The sequence below is a fragment of the Astatotilapia calliptera genome, chromosome 15, assembly GCF_964374335.1.
Source record: "Astatotilapia calliptera chromosome 15, fAstCal68.1, whole genome shotgun sequence".
NCBI lineage: Eukaryota > Metazoa > Chordata > Actinopteri > Cichliformes > Cichlidae > Astatotilapia > Astatotilapia calliptera.
Window position 1 is genome coordinate 25,327,395 of NC_137436.1, and position 20,905 is coordinate 25,348,299.

Below are 20,905 nucleotides of genomic sequence, written 5' to 3' on the forward strand. Positions count from 1 at the left end.
CTGTGGCTCATTGGATAAGCACTCAGTTAAAATGTGACAGAAGACACTCACTAAACTTAGTTTAGTTAACTTAAACTATAACAATTAAATAAATTAACACCTTCAAATGTAAAAACTAGACTATAAAGAACAGTAAAATTAGCGATAAACAATAAACAGAAAAAAGGAAAAATGTGTAATTTTTGTTAATTTGGCTTTAATATTTAAGTTCAGTCAGTAAAGAATTTAAATAAAATATAAGAAGTAAAAATACCCCCCCCCCCCAAAAAAAAATGCATTAAAGGTAAAAGGAAAAAAACTCCAATGAGCAAAAAATGTAAATAATATCCAATAAAATTAAACCTGAGAAGTAAAATTAATTAAAGGGAAGGAGAACAAAAGTTAAAGTTTCACTTTTTTATTTTAAGTTAAGACTGAAAGAAAATATAATTAAACCTATTTAAAATATAGATATTATTAAAAAAAAAAACACACATTAAATATGCTTAACCTAATAAAACTATGTTTCTAATAACATTTCTACATTCTACATTCATGCAGTTAGTCAGCCCATCAGTTTTTGGAATGTGGACTTCCTGAAATATTTGCCCCTATCTTTTAGGACTGAGTCGAGCCGAGTGGTTTTCCACGCAGGCTAAAGTGGCGGTGGCGGTGGCTTTAATAAGAAACCGCCCCCCGGGTATGAGCGGCAGGCAGTACGCTGAGGCTCTGGGCTGCAGGCTGAGGAGTCAGGATGAAGGCTGGAAGAAGAAAGCAGAGGAGCTGCAGCGGGAGGTGCTGAGGCTGCGGCAGGAAGCACTGATCGCCACAGCGACATGTGCCTCAAAGAGCAGCACGCAGGTGGCAGGTAGGCCTTCCTCCAGAGTCAGCTCACTGAAGTCAGAGTGGCTTATTAGTATAATTAATAAAGAGTTTTTAATTTGAATTAAATCCTGTAGAAATGCTGCTTATTTACAGAGTCTACTTCTAAAACTCTATATGGCACATTTATATGCGCTCTCCTTCTTTCCACACTTACTGCCCATCATTCCTCTTTTATGTGGGAGACCTGTAGCTGCCTGCTGGTTCTCGCCAGGCGCCATGACAGGCTTAAATGATGATATCATTCATTTCCCATACCTGAATGAATCCTGGTTCCCAGCAGAGGCTCCATCTTTTTGTCATTTAACAGACTGTTGCATATAAAAACAAACAGAGCTATAAATAGAGCCACCTTTATGAAACCTTTTGTTTCAAGGAAAACGTTTGTCCTCCTAAATCTAAACCTCAAGGGCCGTAGGGAGACATTTAGGGCTACCGAGGTGCATCTGCTGTCAGGGTTACGAGGTAAGACGGCTGTAATTCTGAGATCAGAAGCCCACTGATCTGTTTTTAGAGACCTTTAAAACAACAAAGCATTAGGGTTCATCTCAAGGTCAAAAATGAAGTTTTACCTCTGAGAAACTCTTAAACGTACACTTTAAGTAAATACATATTTATACGAAATTAGACTATCAGTCTGGCCCCTAATGCTTCTTCATTAGATACTATAAATGCCACACCATTAACGATAATGTTCTAAAAGTATTTAAAACAGTTTCCCTCTTTAAAAAAAATGAGGTGTTTAGAGGTGTGAGCTCTCGATGTTTTTGAGTGTGAAGAAGAGCGCAGGCTGAAACAATAACTCCAGTTTATGAGATGTCGGCACCTTGTAACTTCCAAGGTCGACAGTAAAATTCGGCTGAAGGCAGCTCAGTGACAGCTTGTCCTGACGACGGGGATCATATTGGAAATAAGTGACTGTGATTATCTTCTTTATGGCATAATTACATGATTATTATACTATTTATATTAAACCAAGCCATACATATGCTGCCAGTATTGCCCCGCCCACAGGCCGCGATGGCCTCTTGCCCCAAAACCGCTTTATTGATGAGAGTCTCCTGACCTTCATTCGCCTTTTAACTTAAAGCATTCAGAATTCAGATGTTAAAATACCAAATTAACGCAAACACACACACAAACCCATTGAGGCAGAAGGAAACGAACATGCTGTGCGCTCGATTCATTCTTCTGTGTAATTCTTTTTGCAGACAGCAGCAGGATGGATGACCCTTCCCAGGATTTGTTTGGTCCAGGAAGAGTGGAGTTCAGCGAAGAACATCAGCAAGACTTTGACTCAGAGACTCCCGAGCTCTTCCTGCATAAAGCCAAGCCTGCCGCCGCTTCCCCTCCACCGCTGTTTCCCTGCAGTCACCGTGATGAAGCCACGCTGCATCCTCATGTGCAGTTCATGCAGTCGCTGTGTGCCCTGCACCGAGTGGATGGGAACAGCAGAGGAGTGGAAGCTCTGTGGTTCGGGTGTGATGGAGACGTGGGGTCAGTACTCGCTGACACCGTGTGCCAGCTCCTTGACTCTGTGGCGGCCGCCTGCAGGGATTCTTCCACGCTGGAATCACACAACCTCCTCCTGAAGGCCTGCCAGATCGCTGCCCAAGCGATGGACCTCTACTGCTCCCAGCAGCTGCCGTCGGCTGAGCTTGTAAAACGTGTGGAAGAGCCACTGAGGGAGCTGAGCAGGATGCTGCTGCACAGTGATTGGCCCAACGGGGTGAGTACAGGAAAACCTTCCCCGAGGTTAGAGCTGTACAGTTACAGGTTTAAGCTTCTCAGTGCGGGCTGCAGAGGGTTTGCTCTGTTTGAGTCTCCATAATTTACACAGTCGCTTTGTTTACAGAAGCTTTGAGCTATTTTACAGTTTTTGTTTAGTCTGCAATGATCTGCAGATTCAAAGAGATTTTTTCTTTACATTCTTTTGCTGTCTCACCAAACCTTTCCCAACTTCCTGGATTTAGTTTTTGGGTGTGTTTGTTTTCATTAACTTGTTGCCTGATGGACATGTCCTCATCGTTTTCTGTTTAGTTTCCGCCTCAAGACAGCCTGTGTGAATGTGTGTGTGAATGGGTGAATGTAGTGTAAAGCGCTTTGGGGTCCTTAGGGACTATGTAAAGCACTATACAAATACAGGCCATTTACCATTTGCAGGCCATTTACAACAAACGCTCCCAGTTTGTAGACCAGTTGGACTGTTGTGTGTTGAGCCATTGCTGGCTTTCAGTATGCCAGTCAGTTATGACTGGAGCCAGTCGTATCCTCTTTTCAGCGGTGGTAATCGTGGGTAGTTTGGCTTCAGCCCAGTGCTGTGAGTGTGTATCGTGGGGAGTTTCTTTGTTTCATGCAGCAGAGATCTGCAGAGTAACTGGCAGACAGAGAAGCACAGAAGAATGAATGATGGTGAAAGTCACAGAAAAAAACAGAGTGTCTTTGTTTGGAGACGTTCAAGGGCACCACTGATGTCCTAAACTAAAGTCAGCCTCACACTTCTTTTATGACAACATAGACAAAGTATGTGAAGATTTTCAGAGTTTGGACACCAACATGGAGAAAAGACTACAGCCCCCAAAATGTGCTTACTGTAATCATGTCTCATCGATGTGTTTTTGCACTGCAGTTTTTCTTTTGTGATCTTTTCTGTTTGGGTATTTTGTGTGAAACGTGCTCAAAGGCTCATGCTAACGGTTTCATTCACACAGGGATCATCTCCTTTGTCTTTGTGTCTGTCTTTATTTAATTTTTGGGGGGTTTGTGTGAAAATATGTGTCGATTCAGCTGAATGTAGCAGCAACGGAGAGCTCAGAGGCAAATGTAAAAATTGATCATTAGCCCAGTGAACCACCAACAACCACAGAGTGTGATTAGGGGTGAAAGAGACGCGTCGCTGGGGTGGATTTAAAAGCCGGCTCTGCAAACAGCACAACTGTTTTCAGTCTCTCCAGTTTTTCTTTTGATCAATTACTCTGTAAAAAACAGAAAAAAGAAAGAAAAGACTCAGTTACAAAGATATAAAACAGAGGAGCAACTCTGAGGCTCTCAGAGAGGCTGCGAGTGGCTGTAGCAACGCAGATATTTGTTGTGCAGAGAGTTAACATGTTGCTGTCTTTGTTTTCATCCTCATGAAACTGGAGATTTTTCTTTTTTCCACATGAATTCTGAACAGTGTTTGTTCGATGTTGCTCTGCCGTAAGTGTACACAGTTCGACATAACCGGTGGCCCGATGTCCAGTTTACGGGACACTAAACCTGGATGCACTACAGTCGACATCAAAACCTTCACATGTAAAAAAATTATATTTCCTCCAACCAAGATGAAGAGAAACATCCAGCCACCACTGCTTTGTGTTATACAGCAAAATAAATGAAAAGCTAAAGCTCTCTGTATGCAGATGAAGTTTTATTTCTCCAGTCTCTCAATTCCTCATATTTCTTGTAAACTTTGCTGCAGGCCAACAGCAGCTGTCCTCCTTCTTTCTAATAGAAGTGCCTGTAGCCAACAGGGGTGACTGAAAGCTGCAGTTGGTCAGTTATTTGCAGATGTTTATAGATTAATAATAGAAGACTGATAGGATGTGTAGTGGGGGTCACAGGTCAGGTGTATTTTCATTACTGAAAATCCTCGGCTTGGTTTGGATGAGGAACTATGAATTAAAGTGTGAGTAACACTGAAGTGCTGCCAGTCAAATCCACTTGATTGATTTATAATCAGTAACTGTGAACACATACTGTAAAACAGCTGCTGTATGTGCTTACAGCAGTTTGCTGATCTGCAGCATTCAGTTGCCACGTTGGATTAGACATCCCATCTCAGATTCACCCTGAGGTCAAACTGTGCAAAACAGCAAAAGACCCAAGAGCTCCATCTGAGACTCTACCGGCCTCAGTCAGCCTGTGGGAGGTTAAAGTTCACGAAAAAGACTGAACAAGTACGGCCTGGTTGGAATGGCAGCCATATCTTTGCTCTAAGCTTCCTGGAGCCATTTAAAAGAAATGCAAATGAAGGGACAATAATATGAAAATAATAAAAACTGTTAATACATCAAACAGATGTAGAGAAAGAGAGAGCATTACAGCATATCTAACCAGCATGTCTGAAGATCCAGAGAAGTCATGTGATTGTAAATGATTTACATTTACAATTTTATTCTGCGCTTTATTTTATATATTTATATATTTTACTAATAATCACAATAATGCAGAGTGAATTCAAACTGAGCAACATCAGCCGGAAGAACAGGGTTTAACTACGACACCAGCAGCAGCGCTTGATCATTTTAAAAGTATGTGATATATGCAGTGTTGGGTAAGTTACTTTAAATTAGTAACTTAGTTACATTACTAGTTACTTCTATCAAAAGTAACTCAGTTACTTCAAGTTACTCGTTACTTTCAGAGTAACTAGTTACTAGGGAAAGTAACTTTGGTTTTACTCAGAATTCTCTTGTTAATGTGTTGCTTCCGTAACCCAGCAAGATTTCCAGTCTTCTAGCTTGCTTACTTGCCACAAGTGCACTGTGCCACCAACCAATAGAAAGGAAAAGATAATGTGCACATTCCCACGAGAGAAATCCCACGCCTGATTCTATCCTAGCCTGCTTTTTACATCCAACACAAAAACTGCAGTCGTGGTGCTTTCGATTGTACTCAGAACTCGGAAATTCTGCCTTCTGAATAGGGAGATGTAGGTAACACCAGACTGCAGATGAGCTGCATACAGGGCTGGACTGGGACAAGAAAATCGTCCCGGGCATTTTGACTAGAGACTGGCCCACCATTATAGGAAAAATCATGAAGCCTTTGAATGAAAATAAACACTGTTGTGACAGTGATGTACACTGTTCTGATGGTATATATGCATCAATCTATCAATTGTTTGTTGCAAGACTCAGATAATTATTTTTTAAAAGTGAGACATTTTAAATGAGAATAAAAAAGTATTTCCTTGTGCCCCCCTTTCCCTTTTAATGCCCTACATGGACCCCTGGCAACACTTTGCTAGACCCGCCCCTGCACAGTTACCAGCTGTCAGCTACTTAGAAAAGGATCCTGGTGTTATTTGTCTCTCAGAAACAGTTCATAACATCCCTTCAACTCATTCATGTTAACTAAAAGGTAAACCTGTTTCTCCATCACAGCTCTGATGATTCAGTAAGGACATCTCCTGCTTTCATCTTCATGTTTCCCTCTCACCAGATAACCAAACCGATATCATGACCAGCAGCTTTTTTGCAGCTGTGGCTCCAGCAAACATCAGCTGATACTAGAAATTAATATTAAATAAATTCTAACAACAGCTGATCAAGCTTAAAAGTGCTGCTGTTGTTTAGCGCGACATCGGCTGGTTTCCTCTTTCTGGCGAAAAGTGGGCGATAAATAAACAAGAGAGCCGATCAGCTGATCATTGATCAGTTTCATGACTGAAGTAGAAACAGGAGAGGGAGGGGCAGAGAATGAGAGAATAAGAGGCAGCTGTGCAGCAAAGACACAGAATAAATACAGCTTTGTGCCTTTTTCATTCTAGCTGAAGTCCGGGACAAACTGTGTTCCTTTTCACCTCAATACGAAACGCGTAATTCTGAATACCAGACGATTCCGTTTTTTACGGGACGGTTGGCAACTCTAATAATTAACTTTATGAACAAAATAAAGTTCAACATCAGTAACATAGCACCCACCCAGCTGTATAGAAACTCCGTCATGCTAGCTAGCACGCAGTACGAAAAAGTCAGCATAACGAAAATAAACTCCACCTAAACTTGGTTCATATCTGACCCAGATGGACTGCAGGTTATAACTTCTTACCTGAAGTTCAGTTCACCTGACACTCTCGGACCAGCGGCCACTTCGGGTCTCTCCTCTTGCCTCCCTTTTCCCTCAGCCACCTGCTGGCCTCCACCACTTGCTAATGTTATTGAATCTGTGGAAGCTCCGCGATAGCCACCACACGAAGTAACGAGTAACGAGCCTATCTAAATCCCAGTAACGAGTAACGCGTTCCCGGTTTTGGCATAATAACTAGTTACCGTGCTCGTTACCACAATAATAACGTAGTTACTGTAACGCGTTACTTAATAACGCGTTAGTCCCAACACTGGATATATGTAATGGGCACATTTGATCTGTTTAAGCTACACTCGCATTAAAAGAAATTTAGCCTGGAGAGCCTCAAAATTGTAATTCGTATTTATCATTGCTGTTAGTGATTCTTTACAATCTATGAATGTAAACCTGTATAGCCACTACACAAAAAAACATAAACATCAAAAATCAGTAGTTGCACTGAAAGTAGTTGCAGCGACCAACAGGCCATCTGGAGGTTGAGCATTTAACACCTTTGCCTGGCAAACTGTCTCCAAACAATCACTGTCTGAATCGGACTGACTGCAGTCACTCTGAGACATTGGTAAAGGTTTGCAAATAACTGCCGTCTGATGTAGAAATGTAGAGAGTTTGCCAAGAAACTGCAACTACTCAGGGTCAGCCTGCACTGACGAGTACAGCTTATCTCTTTGCATTGGGGGACTGAACTGGCCATATTTCTGTATAAAAGCAAGGCTGCTGAGCTCCTGTTGATTTGCAGCTAGGAGGCCGTCACTCACAGCATGGCCAAGCTGGTGACCACCATGAGGAGGAGGTGCCAGGTAGGGCTGCTCGATTATGGCAAAAATGATAATCACGATTATTTTCACTGAAATTGAGATCTCGATTATTTTAATAATATGTATGTATTAAGTCCATAGTAACTACATTAATTCCAAAAAATTGCAATAAACTACAAAAAAATTGAAAATCATTTTTTTTTTTTTTTTTAACATATATTTCTACTTGGAGAAATTTAAGAGGTTTATCCCTCAAAACTTTAAATACAAAAAAGTTGCAAAAAAATAGTTTACAACAACAGGAAATTTATTTTGAGCGTCTTCATAGTTTTATTTTGGAGATACAGCAATTTTTATATGCTGCAGGACAAACGAAAAACAATCCTATGATGCAAATTTGCAAAGAAAACAGCATGTGCATCAAAATAAACTATTTCCAGCAGTGCAATTCGAGTTCTAAGCATCAGAGAAACTATTCAGAAAAGTCAAACCTGACTTATTAAGAACACCAGTATAGGCTTTTAAGGCCTACAAGTAAAAAACTACATTTTCCGCGAAAATGACGTCACTTCCAGTTTCGGGCAGGAAATGGCGGACATGCGTGAGTTAGCGGTGACGTCTGTTTCAATGTGGGAAGTGTTAGGAACAGCTGATCGGATCGGTAAAGCGTGTTTCTGGAGTATTATGTTTTTGTTGCTGCAAGCGCTTTTTATGCAATATTTGCAAAGCTTTATGTGGAAGGAAATCGTGACCGAGGACAAGCTGATGGCATAAGATGTAAGTACAACTCCTCTGGTTTCATATGCAAAAAAAATTATTGCGCTAGCTTACATGGTTCAGGTTCTACAGGGATTTAAAAATAGTTACACAAAACAGAGCGTGCTGCTCTGACCGGCTTTAAAGGGTTAAAAATAACAATGTATTGAATAATGACTTTAGAAAAATAATATAAAACAGTGTGCAAATACTGATAACAGTGCAAATGTTTGCAATATAAAAAATAAATGAAAAATGTAAACATCTATGTTTAGTGAACTTTGCAGTGTTGCTCTGTGGTGCAGCTACCACACCATAGCAAAGTTTACACACTATGTCTACTTGATCCACATCTGACTCCGCGAACCCATAATGTTTCCACACCACTGAAGTTTTTTGGTTTTTTTTACCTCTTTTCAACCAACGGCAGTCACTCTCCTCTCCAAATAACTTCTGCTTAGCTTTCCGAGCTTCCCTCGGGTCCTCCTAATTGTTGTGACGGGTGTTCGAAATGCAGAGAGGTGCGCTCGATTTGCCACACGGAGCAGCGCGAGAGTAAAGCATGAGGGAGGGGCTCATAATCGGCTCAGTCATTTTTAATGATCGTTGAAAGCCCAGCTCGTAATCGTGATTAAAATTTGATTAATTGAGCAGCCCTAGTGCCAGGCGTTTGTGGCTGTGTGCGGTTCTTCCACATACTACTGATCCCCCTGTTTGCTAAATCAATAAATTGCTAAATTGCCATTACGTGTCGCTTCTTGACCTTTCAGTCATCCAATCCAACAAGCCCAACCAAACAAAAGTCAACAGCAGAAAAAGCTGTTTGGCACTGAGGGGGAAGATTGAACAAGTTTTTCAAAAAAAAGGTACAAATTTCCTTATTTTCTTATGCTGAGATTATATATTTTTGGGTGTTTTCAGTCTTTAAAATAGAACAGTCTGGAGAAAACCGGAAAGCTGGAGTAAAATTGGTTCGTTCGTACAATATAATATTTATATTGTACGAACGTGATAATTATGTATATTGTAATAACGTGATATTATGTTGTTCAAACGTGAAAAAGTATATTGTACAAACATGATAGTATATTGTACAAACAGGAAAAGTATCTTGTTAGAACAATAAACCTTTCACGTTATAACGTGATACACTTGTATTTTTCTTTTGCCTGGGTGGCTGCTCTACGCTTCCGTAGATTTGTGATTTTTCACTGATTTATCACATTTAATGACCGTACTAGCAGAACCAGAACCAGATTGCATGCAGTGGCCTGTTATTTTTATGTTTTATCACCATCTTCATGGAGCAAAAGTCACTTTGAAAACGATGTGGTCCCTGTCTTTGAAGCGCCCATTTCACAGGGGGCGAGATTCAAAGTTTATTGCATACGGTTCCAGTAACTTCTCCTCCAACAGTTTTCCCCAGTGTGACTCCAACTCAGAGCAAAAATCCTCTTTGATGGTTCGATTTGACCAATCAGTGATGCATGTGCAATCACTGTTTCTGATGTGCTCCCTCCTCTTTCAGTCTGGGGTTTGATTTTTTTTTTTGCAGAATGAAGCAGCGCTCAGCACAGAGGTGTAAAGTTTCTCCTCTGAGTCAGACATGGTTGTACACAGGCAGAGAAATAGCTTTTAAAATGTGATCGTTCTTCTGTAGGTGATGCAGTTCACTGAGCTCAGCTGGGCCCGTTCTTAAAATGCAGCAGCTCCAGGCTGTGGTGCACTCTGGTGCACTGATGCTGCCGAGCCTGGAGAAACTGGTTTTTCTACCTCTTCTGTTATCGATGCGCTCTGGTGTGGTGGATGAACTATAGAACAAAACAGCAGCTTTGGGACGAAGCCTTTGCATGTCAATTCAGAGCTGTTGGCACTGAAACATCCCAGATAATGCGCACTGCTAACAGTAATACTGTAAAAACATTTTACAGAGTGTTTAACTCATTAAAGCATTAAAAAGCAGCAGCAGATGATGATTTCTGGAATAACTAGTGCTGTGCAAAAGTTTAGAGCCATCCCTTTAAATTTATCTGGGAAAATGGGAAATGGGTTTAAAGATTTTGTAAAGCTCTGAGCAGCTCTCTGTCAGCTCTGTGAGGATCTTCAGGAATCGTTCTCCAATCAAAACTCTTCTTTGGATGCTTCTACGTTTTGTTCTGTTCTCTGTCAGGATGATCTCATACTGCTTCAGAAATGCTGAGGTCCAGGCTCTGGGAGGCCCATCCATGACTGATATATAAGGTATATGTTATTATAACTGTTTGAATATTTAAAAATCATGCACATCCTTTGTTTTGACTGGGGATGGCACAGGTTTTGTAGTTTTCTGCTCTCCTCTTGTTTCCAGTGTTTGCTTTGGTCTGATGAATGAAATGTTGCATTCTCCAAGTTAAGAGTTCGCAGTCTGTCGGTGTTAACAGAAAATAGGGTAATGAAACTTTTCAGCACGACGTTTTCATGAAGTCTGAGCTCTTCGACCTCGTGGTTGGCAGTTGGAGAGGCAGATGCTGTCTGTTTACATGTTTCCTGTCACTCCTGATTAACCTGTAACACGACCGGACTGGAATACGGCTCATCATTAGCTCATCACTGATAAACACAGCTGCTCTGTCATATCAAATGCAAGCATACAAAAACCCCTTTAGCTTGATTTTCCTGGTAGGAGGAGTGTGGACCTGGCTACAGAAACCAGGTGTAACGGCCTTCATTGTTGAGCATGTGAAGCGTTTTCACTTGTTAAAATGGAAAACATACTGAACCCTGCTGTGTCACATGTTTTATGCCATCCAAACATTCACTTATTTTTAGGTTTTTAAATACTCAGAGGTCCCACTTATTCTACGTATTTGTTATTAAGTAGTTTGCAGAGGAGCACCTTATGAACCGTCTTATTAAATAATTAAGAGCGCTTATATCTGAAGCAAAATGTGGTCATTCACTGCTTTATCTTTAAACGCGGGGCTCTGGGGTCTCCAGCACACTAAGCATTTTCATTGTGCAGCTGATAGCCTTCTCTCAGCTTCCATTAAAAATTTGCATTCTCTGTAACTTCTTGGGTCAGGACGTTGGAAAGGACTTTGAGGATAGCCGTTTAATGAACTCTTTCTGTTTCTGACGAACACGCCATCGCTCTGCCAGTCAAACTGATTGTCACAGACAGTTCGTATATGGCAGAGGAGGTCAGAGATGAAGGGCAGGGGTAATTATAATACTGGAAACGGCTCCTGACATGATCGAGGAGGAAAAAACGGCAGCTGGGACACGACTGTAAAGCTTTCTGACACCAGACTAATCTATTAAACACGCTGTTCAAGAACAATTTCATATCTGTGAGCAGACGAGATTGTCTGGCAAAGTTCGTGGAGCTTTGAGTAGATTTCAGTGTCTCCCTTTAACTGACAGAGATGAGGGAGAACACTATCGTGCATTATTACGACCTCCCTGCCTATTAAAACTGTTGAAATCATTTAATAAACAACATCAGTCTTGATCCAGTTTATCGTGAGATGTTTTATACACAAGCAGTCGCTCTGTTTCTGTCAGGAACTTTCGTTTAATTGCAAACACAATTGAACACAAAATAATAAAACTTACTTTTAAATAAATGATTAATCTGCTTGTGATTACCTCATGCAATTGCTTTAAAAAAGAGAGGACTTAAATGTTATATCTTTCAGGATTTTAAACTCAAAGTATTCCTTGTCTTGCCCGGAGTTCTTCTTCGTTTTGCAAATACATAAACCAAATGTGCGGAAATTATAGGTTATATAAAGCGAATAATTTTGGATCTGCTTCCCCACCATAATTTATCTGAAATTAAAAAACCTAGGTGTGATTCACAGTCTCAGCTTTAATTTTAGGTTTAAAAACTCAAGCGCTTACAGACATTTTTATACCCAATTTCCTCTTATCGAGGACTAACATGTAGCTGGGCAAATTGTCATAATCATTGTTAAAATGCTAATTTGTAATACGCTGTGGAGAGTCTTTTGCATGCGGCTCAGTCTGACCCTTCAGTCATTTGTGATGGTTTGTCAGGATTTATTGTAGCTGTTTTTAGTCTTCGTTTGTTTGTGGGTCGAAATGCTGATAAAATCAGATTAATGAGCAACATAGTCGTACCTCAACCTTCAAAGATTTCTGGATCGACTTTGCTGATTATTTTGGGTCATTTTTGGTCTAATTCATTGTTCCTGAAAGGTTTGGTGTGAGTTAAGGCGGGCCTTGGTATTTTATTATTCTAATATACATCAGCATACAAAAGTAATGAATGAATTATTGAACCATTACTCTGTAGGGACTTATCTAAAATTTTAAAGTGAAATTTTATACATGAAATTTCGTTTTTAAAGGGATCCAATCAAACAGTCCAGCACTTTAAGAACAAAAGCATTCAGAGAATTAGTACAGCCCTTCCCCTTTAGGGTAAGGGCTGTACTAACACTTACACTAACTTGTATTAGCACTTTGTTTTTATGATGACGTTAGCCTGTTATTGTGTCACTGTCATGCTGAATTGAAAAAATAAAAAGCGTGTTGGACAGCTGTCTTCGTGCCTGTTCATATGATGTATTACTCTATGTGGTTTCTAGACATTTTTTTCCCCGAGGTGAACTTTGGGCGCTAATAATGAAGGTGAAGGTTAGCTTAGCAAACCTAGGTACTTATGTCCCCAAAGATCAGGTGTGTTGTTGGGAAGCTTGAAGATGTTTTTACTGATTTTGACATTTGTTGTGACCTTGACCTGATTTTCACTAAAATTAAATCAGCTCAAATGGTTATTGGTATCTGCCATCACACAAAATTTTAAAATTATATCTCTCAAACTATGTTTGTCTGTCCGTCTGGCTGTTAGCAGTCTAGCGTCAAACAGAACTGATTGACACGAAGCTAACATGACGACCTTCTGGGAGAAACCCATCCAACTTACCTGAAACCTCCATATTTTCAGTCTTCTCTCTGTGGTAGACTTTGCTATCTTGATAGGTTGAGAGGATCCTGTGATCAGCCACCACTACTGTTCTCTCCTGTAGAGACATCAAGAATTTTTTTTATATTTCAGATTAAGTTATTTGGCTCTCATGCCTGTTTCACTTGCACAGAGAGCCACAGTCTTGACTCTTTGCATGTTTATTTGATGAAGAAATGTAAAAGAATTGCCCAAACTTGTTTGAAATGTGCTGTTACAATACATTCAAGGCCCTGAGAAAGACGAGGTTCCATATCCTAAACCCTTTCTCCAATTTGTGTGTGAATGGCATCAAATAAAACAAATGTGCACTTGAATATGCTTCGGTCCAGAGTTCACTCCTTCCACACATCAGTGAGCATCGGGCTGACTGTGTTGCTGGCTCACTGATTATCTTTGGACCACTTTTGGTGGGTATTTCATCACTGGTCCTTGCTGTTGTCGAGATGCTCTGTCTCAGTCATTCAACCATCACAATCTGTGACTTTCTAAAGTCTCAGATCCATTTTCTTTCCATCAGTGAATCAACACCAAGAACTGACTGTTCCCCCGTTGCCCTCATGTATCCCACCCGTTGGCAGTGCCACTGTAACAAGATAATCAGTGTTATTCTCCTCACCTGTCAGTGTGTTTGGTGCTGTGGCTGACAGTTGCATGTTGTAATATTTAACTTGTTTATCTCATCTTGCTGTGTGGACATATTCACTCATGCCATCTGTTGGGTCTGTCTAGCACAGGCCCACCGCACACCATCCAGCACAAGTCTTATCAAAATCGACGCTCTAACTCTTCTTTATGTGATGACTTTTTTTCCCCACAAAACAAGAGGTGGTCTGTATACATGAATCAGAGGTCCTGGAAATTAGGTTTTGGAGATGGAAGGCGAGGTTCAGGTGCAGTTTAACACGAGTCCTCTCGCAGTTTTTCTTTGTTGGGGGACAGCTATAAAACAACTGATCATCCAGGATGGAGTGATTTATTCTTTAATCTTTTGTTTTTCTTATTATGACTTGAAATGTTGAATCGAGTGACTCATAAGAAATAGGTTTTAAAAAGTTAAAAACACCATAAAGTGACTTTAATCACTGCTTTTTTAAAACTTTGTATTCCTAGAAATATAGAGTAGTGCAGGGGTCGGCAACCCAGGGCACGCGTGCCACAGCTGGACTGGCCATCGGCCCACCGGGCATTGTGATGGTGATTTTTCATTTTTATGGGCCGATTGTTTTTTGTTTGTTTGTTTTGTAACGGTATAAACAATGAAAGGTGGTGGACTGGCCGGATGCTGGTCGATGTGTAAAAATAACTCAGTTGTTTGGTGGTGGCTATGGCGGAGCTTCCACAGAGGCCAGCAGGTGGATGACGGAAAGGGGAGGCAGAAGGAGGAGAGAACTGAACTTCAGGTAAGAAGTTATGACCTGCAGTCTATCTGGGTCAGATTTAAACCAAGTTTAGTTTATTTTCGTTGTGCTGACTTTTTACAGTCAGTTACAATAACTCTTACTGTGTACTAGCTAGCATGACGGAGTTTCTATACAGCTGTTCGGTTGCTATGATGTTACTGATAGTGAACTTTATTTTATTCATAAGGTTAGTTAATAGAGTTGCCAACCGTCCTGTAAAAACCGGAATCGTCCCGTATTCAGAGAAAATATTACGCGTTTCGTACTGAGCTGAGAAGGAACACAGTTTGTCCCGTACTTCAGCTAGAATTAAAAAAGACACAAAGCAGGAGTTTTTTAATCATGAAACTGATCAATGATCAGCTGATCGCCTTTTCTCTCTTGTTTATTTATCGCCCACTTTGCGCCAGAAAGAGGAAACCAGCAGATGTCGCGTTAAATAACAGCAGCACGTTTAAGCTTGATCAGCTGTTGTTAGAATTTATTTAATATTAATTTCTAGTATCAGCCGATGTTTGCTGGAGCCACAGCTGTAAAGCTGCTGGTCATGATATCGGTTTGGATATGTGGTGAGCTGAACAGGTAAAGGACAAACAGGTTTACCTTTTAGGTGAAATGAATGAGTTGAAGGGAAGTTATGAACTGTTTCTGAGAGACAAATAACACCAGGATCCTTTTCTAAGTAGCTGACAGCTGGTAACTGTGCAGAGGTGGGTCTAGCAAAGTTTTGCCAGGGGGGCAGGTAGAGCATTAACAGGGAATGGGGGGCACAAAGAAATACTTTTCTTTCTTATTCTCATTTAACCCTTTAAGACCTACCATAGAACCAAGTCTGCCAGAGTTATCTTTATATTTGTACATGCTGTAGTGCCATTTTTGGGAGTATTTCAAGTTGCTATACATCAATATAACTGTTATAGCCCAGATTTTGATAATATGTATGCATTAACTCTATAATAACTACATAAATTGCAAAAAAGTGCAATAAACTACAAAAAATAGTTGTTGTTTTTTTGTTTTTTACATATATTTCTAGTTAGAGAAATTTAAGTTTTGTTCCTCAAAACTGTAAATACATTAAGGTTGCACAAAATAGTTTCTAACAACAGGAAATTTATTTTGAGTGTCTTCATAGTTTTAGTTTTGAGATACACAAATTTTTATATACTGCTGGAAAAATGAAAATAAATAGTGCAATTTGAGTTCTAAGCATCCCAGAAACTATTCAGAAAAGTATGAAGTCAAACATGACTTTTAAAAACACCAGTACAGGCTTATAAGGCCCCGAAGGTACAAAACTACATTTTCCACGAAAATGACGTCAGTTCCAGTTTTGGCCAGGTAATGGTGGACACGCGACAGTTCGCGCTGACGTCTATTCCAACATAGGAAGTGTTATAAACAGGTGATCGGATCGGCAAAGCGTGTTTCTGGAATATTATGGTTTTGTTGCTTCAAGCGCTTTTTATGCTGTTTTTGCAAAGCTATATGTAGAAGGAAACCGTGACTTAGGACAAGTTGATGGAATAAGATGTAAGTACAAATTATTGTGCTAGCTTACGTGGTTCTGGTTCTACAGGGATTTAAAAAATAGTTACAGAAAATGGAGCGTGCCCGCTCCGACCGGTTTTAAAGGTTTAAAATGTCTAGCTTTTAATAAATAATTATCTGAATCTTACAACAAGTTTTTATCTGATGTAAAATGTATACATATACCAACAAGACAGTGTACATCACTGTCACAACAGCATTTGTTTTCATTGAAACGCTTTATGGCCTTTCCTATAATACCTGGTAGGTCCGTCTCTAGTCAAAGTGCCGGGCCAATTTTTTTTCCCAGTCCAGCCCCGGGCATGACACACAGTGAATTAATCTGAGATGGTGCATTAGAAAATAAATGACCTGGCCAGTGGTGCACATCGCAAATTAACTCGCATAGACACATTAGTTGTGCCACTTCTTAATGACGGTATCTTAGCTAACAACCCCAACTACCAGATTAAACTTGTAATTGGCTAAAAATAACTTAGCCTACCGGTGAGAGGGACGTTGCTTGCTGGCAGTTTTTTCAAGCAATGTTGAACGTTCCATATTCAGACACTTCAAAAGCTTCAGGAGCATCAGCACCACCTAAATACACGGATACATCCGGATACTCGAGTCAGAATTCACAATGGGTTTTTGGGACTTTCTTGTGTATGGACCAATGTTTTCTTTTCTGATCAAACCAGAAAGCTTTAATGAGCAGCTGGATTTGTGTTGCATTAACTGGCTGGACACAGAGGACATCGAAATGCAGCTGATTGAACTGAAAAGCTCGACTCTGTGGGGGTCAAAGTTTGCAGAACTACGAACGCTGGAATCCACAGCTGTGCGTGTTCATGGAGCTTTTCACCTGCTGGACATCACTACCTGACAAGTTTAACTGTCTTCAGAACATTGCAGAGGCCTTATTGACAGTATTTGGCTCTACATATCTGTGTGAGCAGATTTTCTCTCACATGAAGAGTGTCTTCAGGTCTGAACGCTGGACACTCGGAGACCTGTGTCTCTGAGTGGGAGACCAGAGATCACATTGACATGTGTGTCTCTGTATTAACAAACATGCCATATTGGCCCAGTTTACTTTTCTTATCATTGTTGTGAGGAGGCCATAAATAGCATTTGTATTTTCTGTTGTACAGTTCATTTGCTGTTATGGATAAAAAGTCTTTTTTTTGTTTCAAAATAGTTGATAACTATTCGCTGATAGCTGCCAACATCTGCGCACAAATATAATTCTATAAAGTGGTTCTATATAGTGTGTAACTGTTAATATAGAGCGTTATTAAATTTATTGCTAATGCAATCATATGGCACACTGACTTCTGAGGACATTTTAGATGGCACTCTTCTAAGGAAGCAGCTAAATTATCTGTTGTGTAGTGACAGTCAGCGTTGTCAGAATCACAGCAAAGATCGTCGCTACAGCTCAATGCTGAATGTCAGTAATGTCAGTTTTAATAAAAACTATTAACTAAAGTTTAGTTACAGATAATAAGTGCTAAACTGGCAGTTATGAAGTGTCACCTTACAGATCTGCTCATATTCAGGTCATTTGCTTCATGTTTTTACACAGATTATTTTTGTTGTTGCTGCTGTTTATGCAACTAGTTTTTAAATAGATTAGATACCCCAGTTCACCCTTCAATAACACTCGAAAGGTCCAGTTTTATTTATGTCTGTCTCCTATATCCCAACGGGGAGCTGGCTCCAAAGAAGAGAGGCCTGAAATGTTCTGCCTCCCATTCTACTTTTAAATACTTGAGGAACAACAAGTAAGCCTGCAGTCTGAGAGCAAACAGCTCTGCTCGGTTACTATGAGGTCTTCAAGGTATGATGGGGCCTGATTATTCAAGACTTCGACTTTGGAAAGGGTTTTCAACATCACTGTGAGACAGGGCGTTTATAATTTTAACATTCTTCTAAAAGTTGGGATCTTCTGACAAACCTACCTCGTATTCATTCACATGCTCCAGACTTCTTGGATAAGTTGCTACAGGTTGTGCATGCCTGTGTTTTAGCACTTAACCCCTTTGTGCTCATTAACTTGATCACTTCTATCAGCTACAGTCTTCATTAGATGCATTTCAGCATTTTGTTGAGCCACTCAGTCATTTTGTAGTCGTGCAGAAAGGAATAACAAGAGATTTCACTGTTTGGTGTTACTAAATTTGAAAACGGAGACCCATGTGACAGCTTTAGACAGTTTTATACCATCATTGTTTGGCCTTTTTCTGAAACCCTGGCTGTGTATTCAAACAGTGAAAACAGATGAGTAAGAGTCCTCTGCAAGTTTCAGCAAACTGCTTACAGCCTCAGTTTACAGCTGCAGTTTATTCGGTGGTAGGTCCTGCCTTCAGAGCTGCTCAGGTCCTCACGGTGAGCTCTTATTTCTGCCTGCATTTCTCAGACACACCTGGACGAGCTGTTGTGTGCCAAGACGAATGAGATTGGACAAGATGAAGAGCTCACAGGGTGAAATTGCCAGCTCCGGATCCCCGAGCGGCTTCGTTCAAATGTCACTCTCCCTCTGTGCTGAACTGCAGACATATTTCATGCAGTAACCTTTCAGAGGGTGAACAGTTTGGTGTCTGTCTGACTTCTTATAACTCCACCGCTGCCTCATCTTACCCATGTCATCCTTTTGTCTGCTGGACGAACTTTTATTACCTTCTCGTACCCTGGATCCAGCCAGTGTTTAAACTCGCCTTCATATCACACCATTAATTTTTCTGACGGTGCTGCCTTTCACTCTTACAGTGCCTTCACATATGCAGACAAATCAGGAAGCTAGGCTTAAAAAAATAGGCCTCTTGCACAGGTTTGTACTCTGTAACATCATTTTTCCAAAGGCATACATTTTTAAAGGATGTGCAGGTAACGCATGAAAGACATGAAATAAGAAGATGTTGCAGTAAATTTAAGGGGGGAAAAAAAAACTTCCAACGATCAAACCAAAGACTGTGAGTAATCCTCAGTCTGTCTCACAGCTGAACAGAAGGAGAATAACAAACCTTTACAAAGAGTGTGTCATACTGGTTGAAAGGCAAAAATTTTTCCAGCAGCAGAAAGGAGATGCAGGCTGGCTTTTTGTCTCTTTCATATAAATAAATAAAGATTTACACCTCTCTGCTGGGCTTCAAACTGCCAGGTCAGTCGTAGGTTAACTGGACGTGGTCCCTGCTCAAAATTGAAGTTTTAATGAAGTCTGAGAGTTGGGTATTTCACCCCCTGGTTGCTGTTTTTGGAGCTGCCAGGCGGAACTACATCAGAGGACAGTTTGGATGTGTCGGCTGTAAAATGGCTGACAGTGTGTTTTGGGATCAGTATACTTTTAAAAAACCTCTTGTGTGCTCCATTAAAACTATTAAAAACACGTCAGTGAGCTGCACTGCTACCCTGAAGAGTCCTGCTGCCACAAATACTCAAGAAAGCACCAAACACGCCACTGAAAATAGTCCTAAACAAATGCACTGTTTTTGTATGTTTGATGGGTGCAACATCACCTAGCTGCCTGGTTAAAGTAAAGACCCCTTTTTTAAAGATGGTGTTGGAGGTGTGTCACCGAGTGAGGACTTGGTGATCTGCTGGTTTCATATGGGCTCAAAATGTGGTCATAAATATTTTGTACTTGTAAATCGGTTTTGTACTTGTAAATCACGATTTGTATGTGTAAAAAAGATTTGTGCGTGCATAAAAAAGATTTGTGTGTGGACTTAGCCAAAAAAACCCTGCAAGTTACAAGCACGAATTTTGACCCCATTTTTCTTCCTTTCATCTGATTGGTCAATGTCATGTCAATCACAAATGTAACAATCCGACCAGAGAACAGATGGGTTTGGCTGTCGCTTTTTTGAACTGCAGGTCTTTGAAGGGAATAAAAGCCCTTTTACATGCCAACCCAGCGTTTTCCTTAATCACCACGAAGGAAAACAGTCTGTGGTTGTCCGAGTTTGGTGATTTTTGTGTCACAGGTTTACGTGTTTAATATAGGGACTTCCACAGCCTTTTCAACAGCGCTGCGGACCGCGGGGTGGGGGCGGGCAGTGTTTTGGAAATGACAGTCTTCATTACAAAGCTTTCTTCGTTATGAATTAGCATAGATGTTTTTATTTAACATTTGAAGAACTAGCAAAAAAACCAGAAACTCTTGTAGAGGACATAAAGTCAGAGATAGAAACGACAAGGAGCAGGTGCATCTAGTACAGGTAGAGCTGCTGCAAAAACCCACAGAGCCCAGCAGCCAGCACAACAAATTCTGGATCCTTTGCTTTTAGTTAGCAGTTAGCATTAGCAGCACATCCTGCGTCCGATGTGAAAGGACTTTTATGCTGCGCACTGTGACTCACAGCAGTGGTCCCGGGTCAGCCCTAACTTTGTGTTAAACTAATCCTAAAGTAATAATAATATTTCTAACCACTGATATACCACAACTTTATCCTTTCAACAGTTAGGGGACCTAGCTGCTATCGGATATTTATATAGAGATCCTCCAGCTTCAAACTGTATTACCCTTCAAGGACCTGCAGTTCAAAAAAAGCGCCCCTCCGACAGCCAAACCCATCTGTTCTCTGATTGGATTGTTACATTTGTGATTGACATGACATTGACCAATCAGATAAAAGGAAGAAAAATAGTGTCAAAATTCGTACTTGTAACTTTCAGGGTTTTTTTTGGCTAAGTCCACACACAAATCTTTTTTACGCACGCGCAAATTATTTTTTACACACACAAATCTTTGTTACACACACACAAATTCTTTT

The 20,905-nt window shown here is 40.5% G+C and overlaps 1 protein-coding gene across 2 annotated transcripts in view; it reads left to right on the forward strand.

Annotated features, from left to right (window-relative positions):
• mei4 (meiosis-specific, MEI4 homolog (S. cerevisiae)) overlaps window positions 1-20,905 on the forward strand; it is a 76,409-nt gene that overhangs the window by 648 nt on the left and 54,856 nt on the right. For both annotated transcript variants that reach the window (XM_026142479.2, XM_026142482.2), the window contains exons 2-3: window positions 602-847; window positions 2,073-2,590. In XM_026142479.2, coding sequence (XP_025998264.1) covers window positions 602-847; window positions 2,073-2,590 — 764 coding nt within the window. The remainder of the gene's footprint in view (window positions 1-601; window positions 848-2,072; window positions 2,591-20,905) is intronic.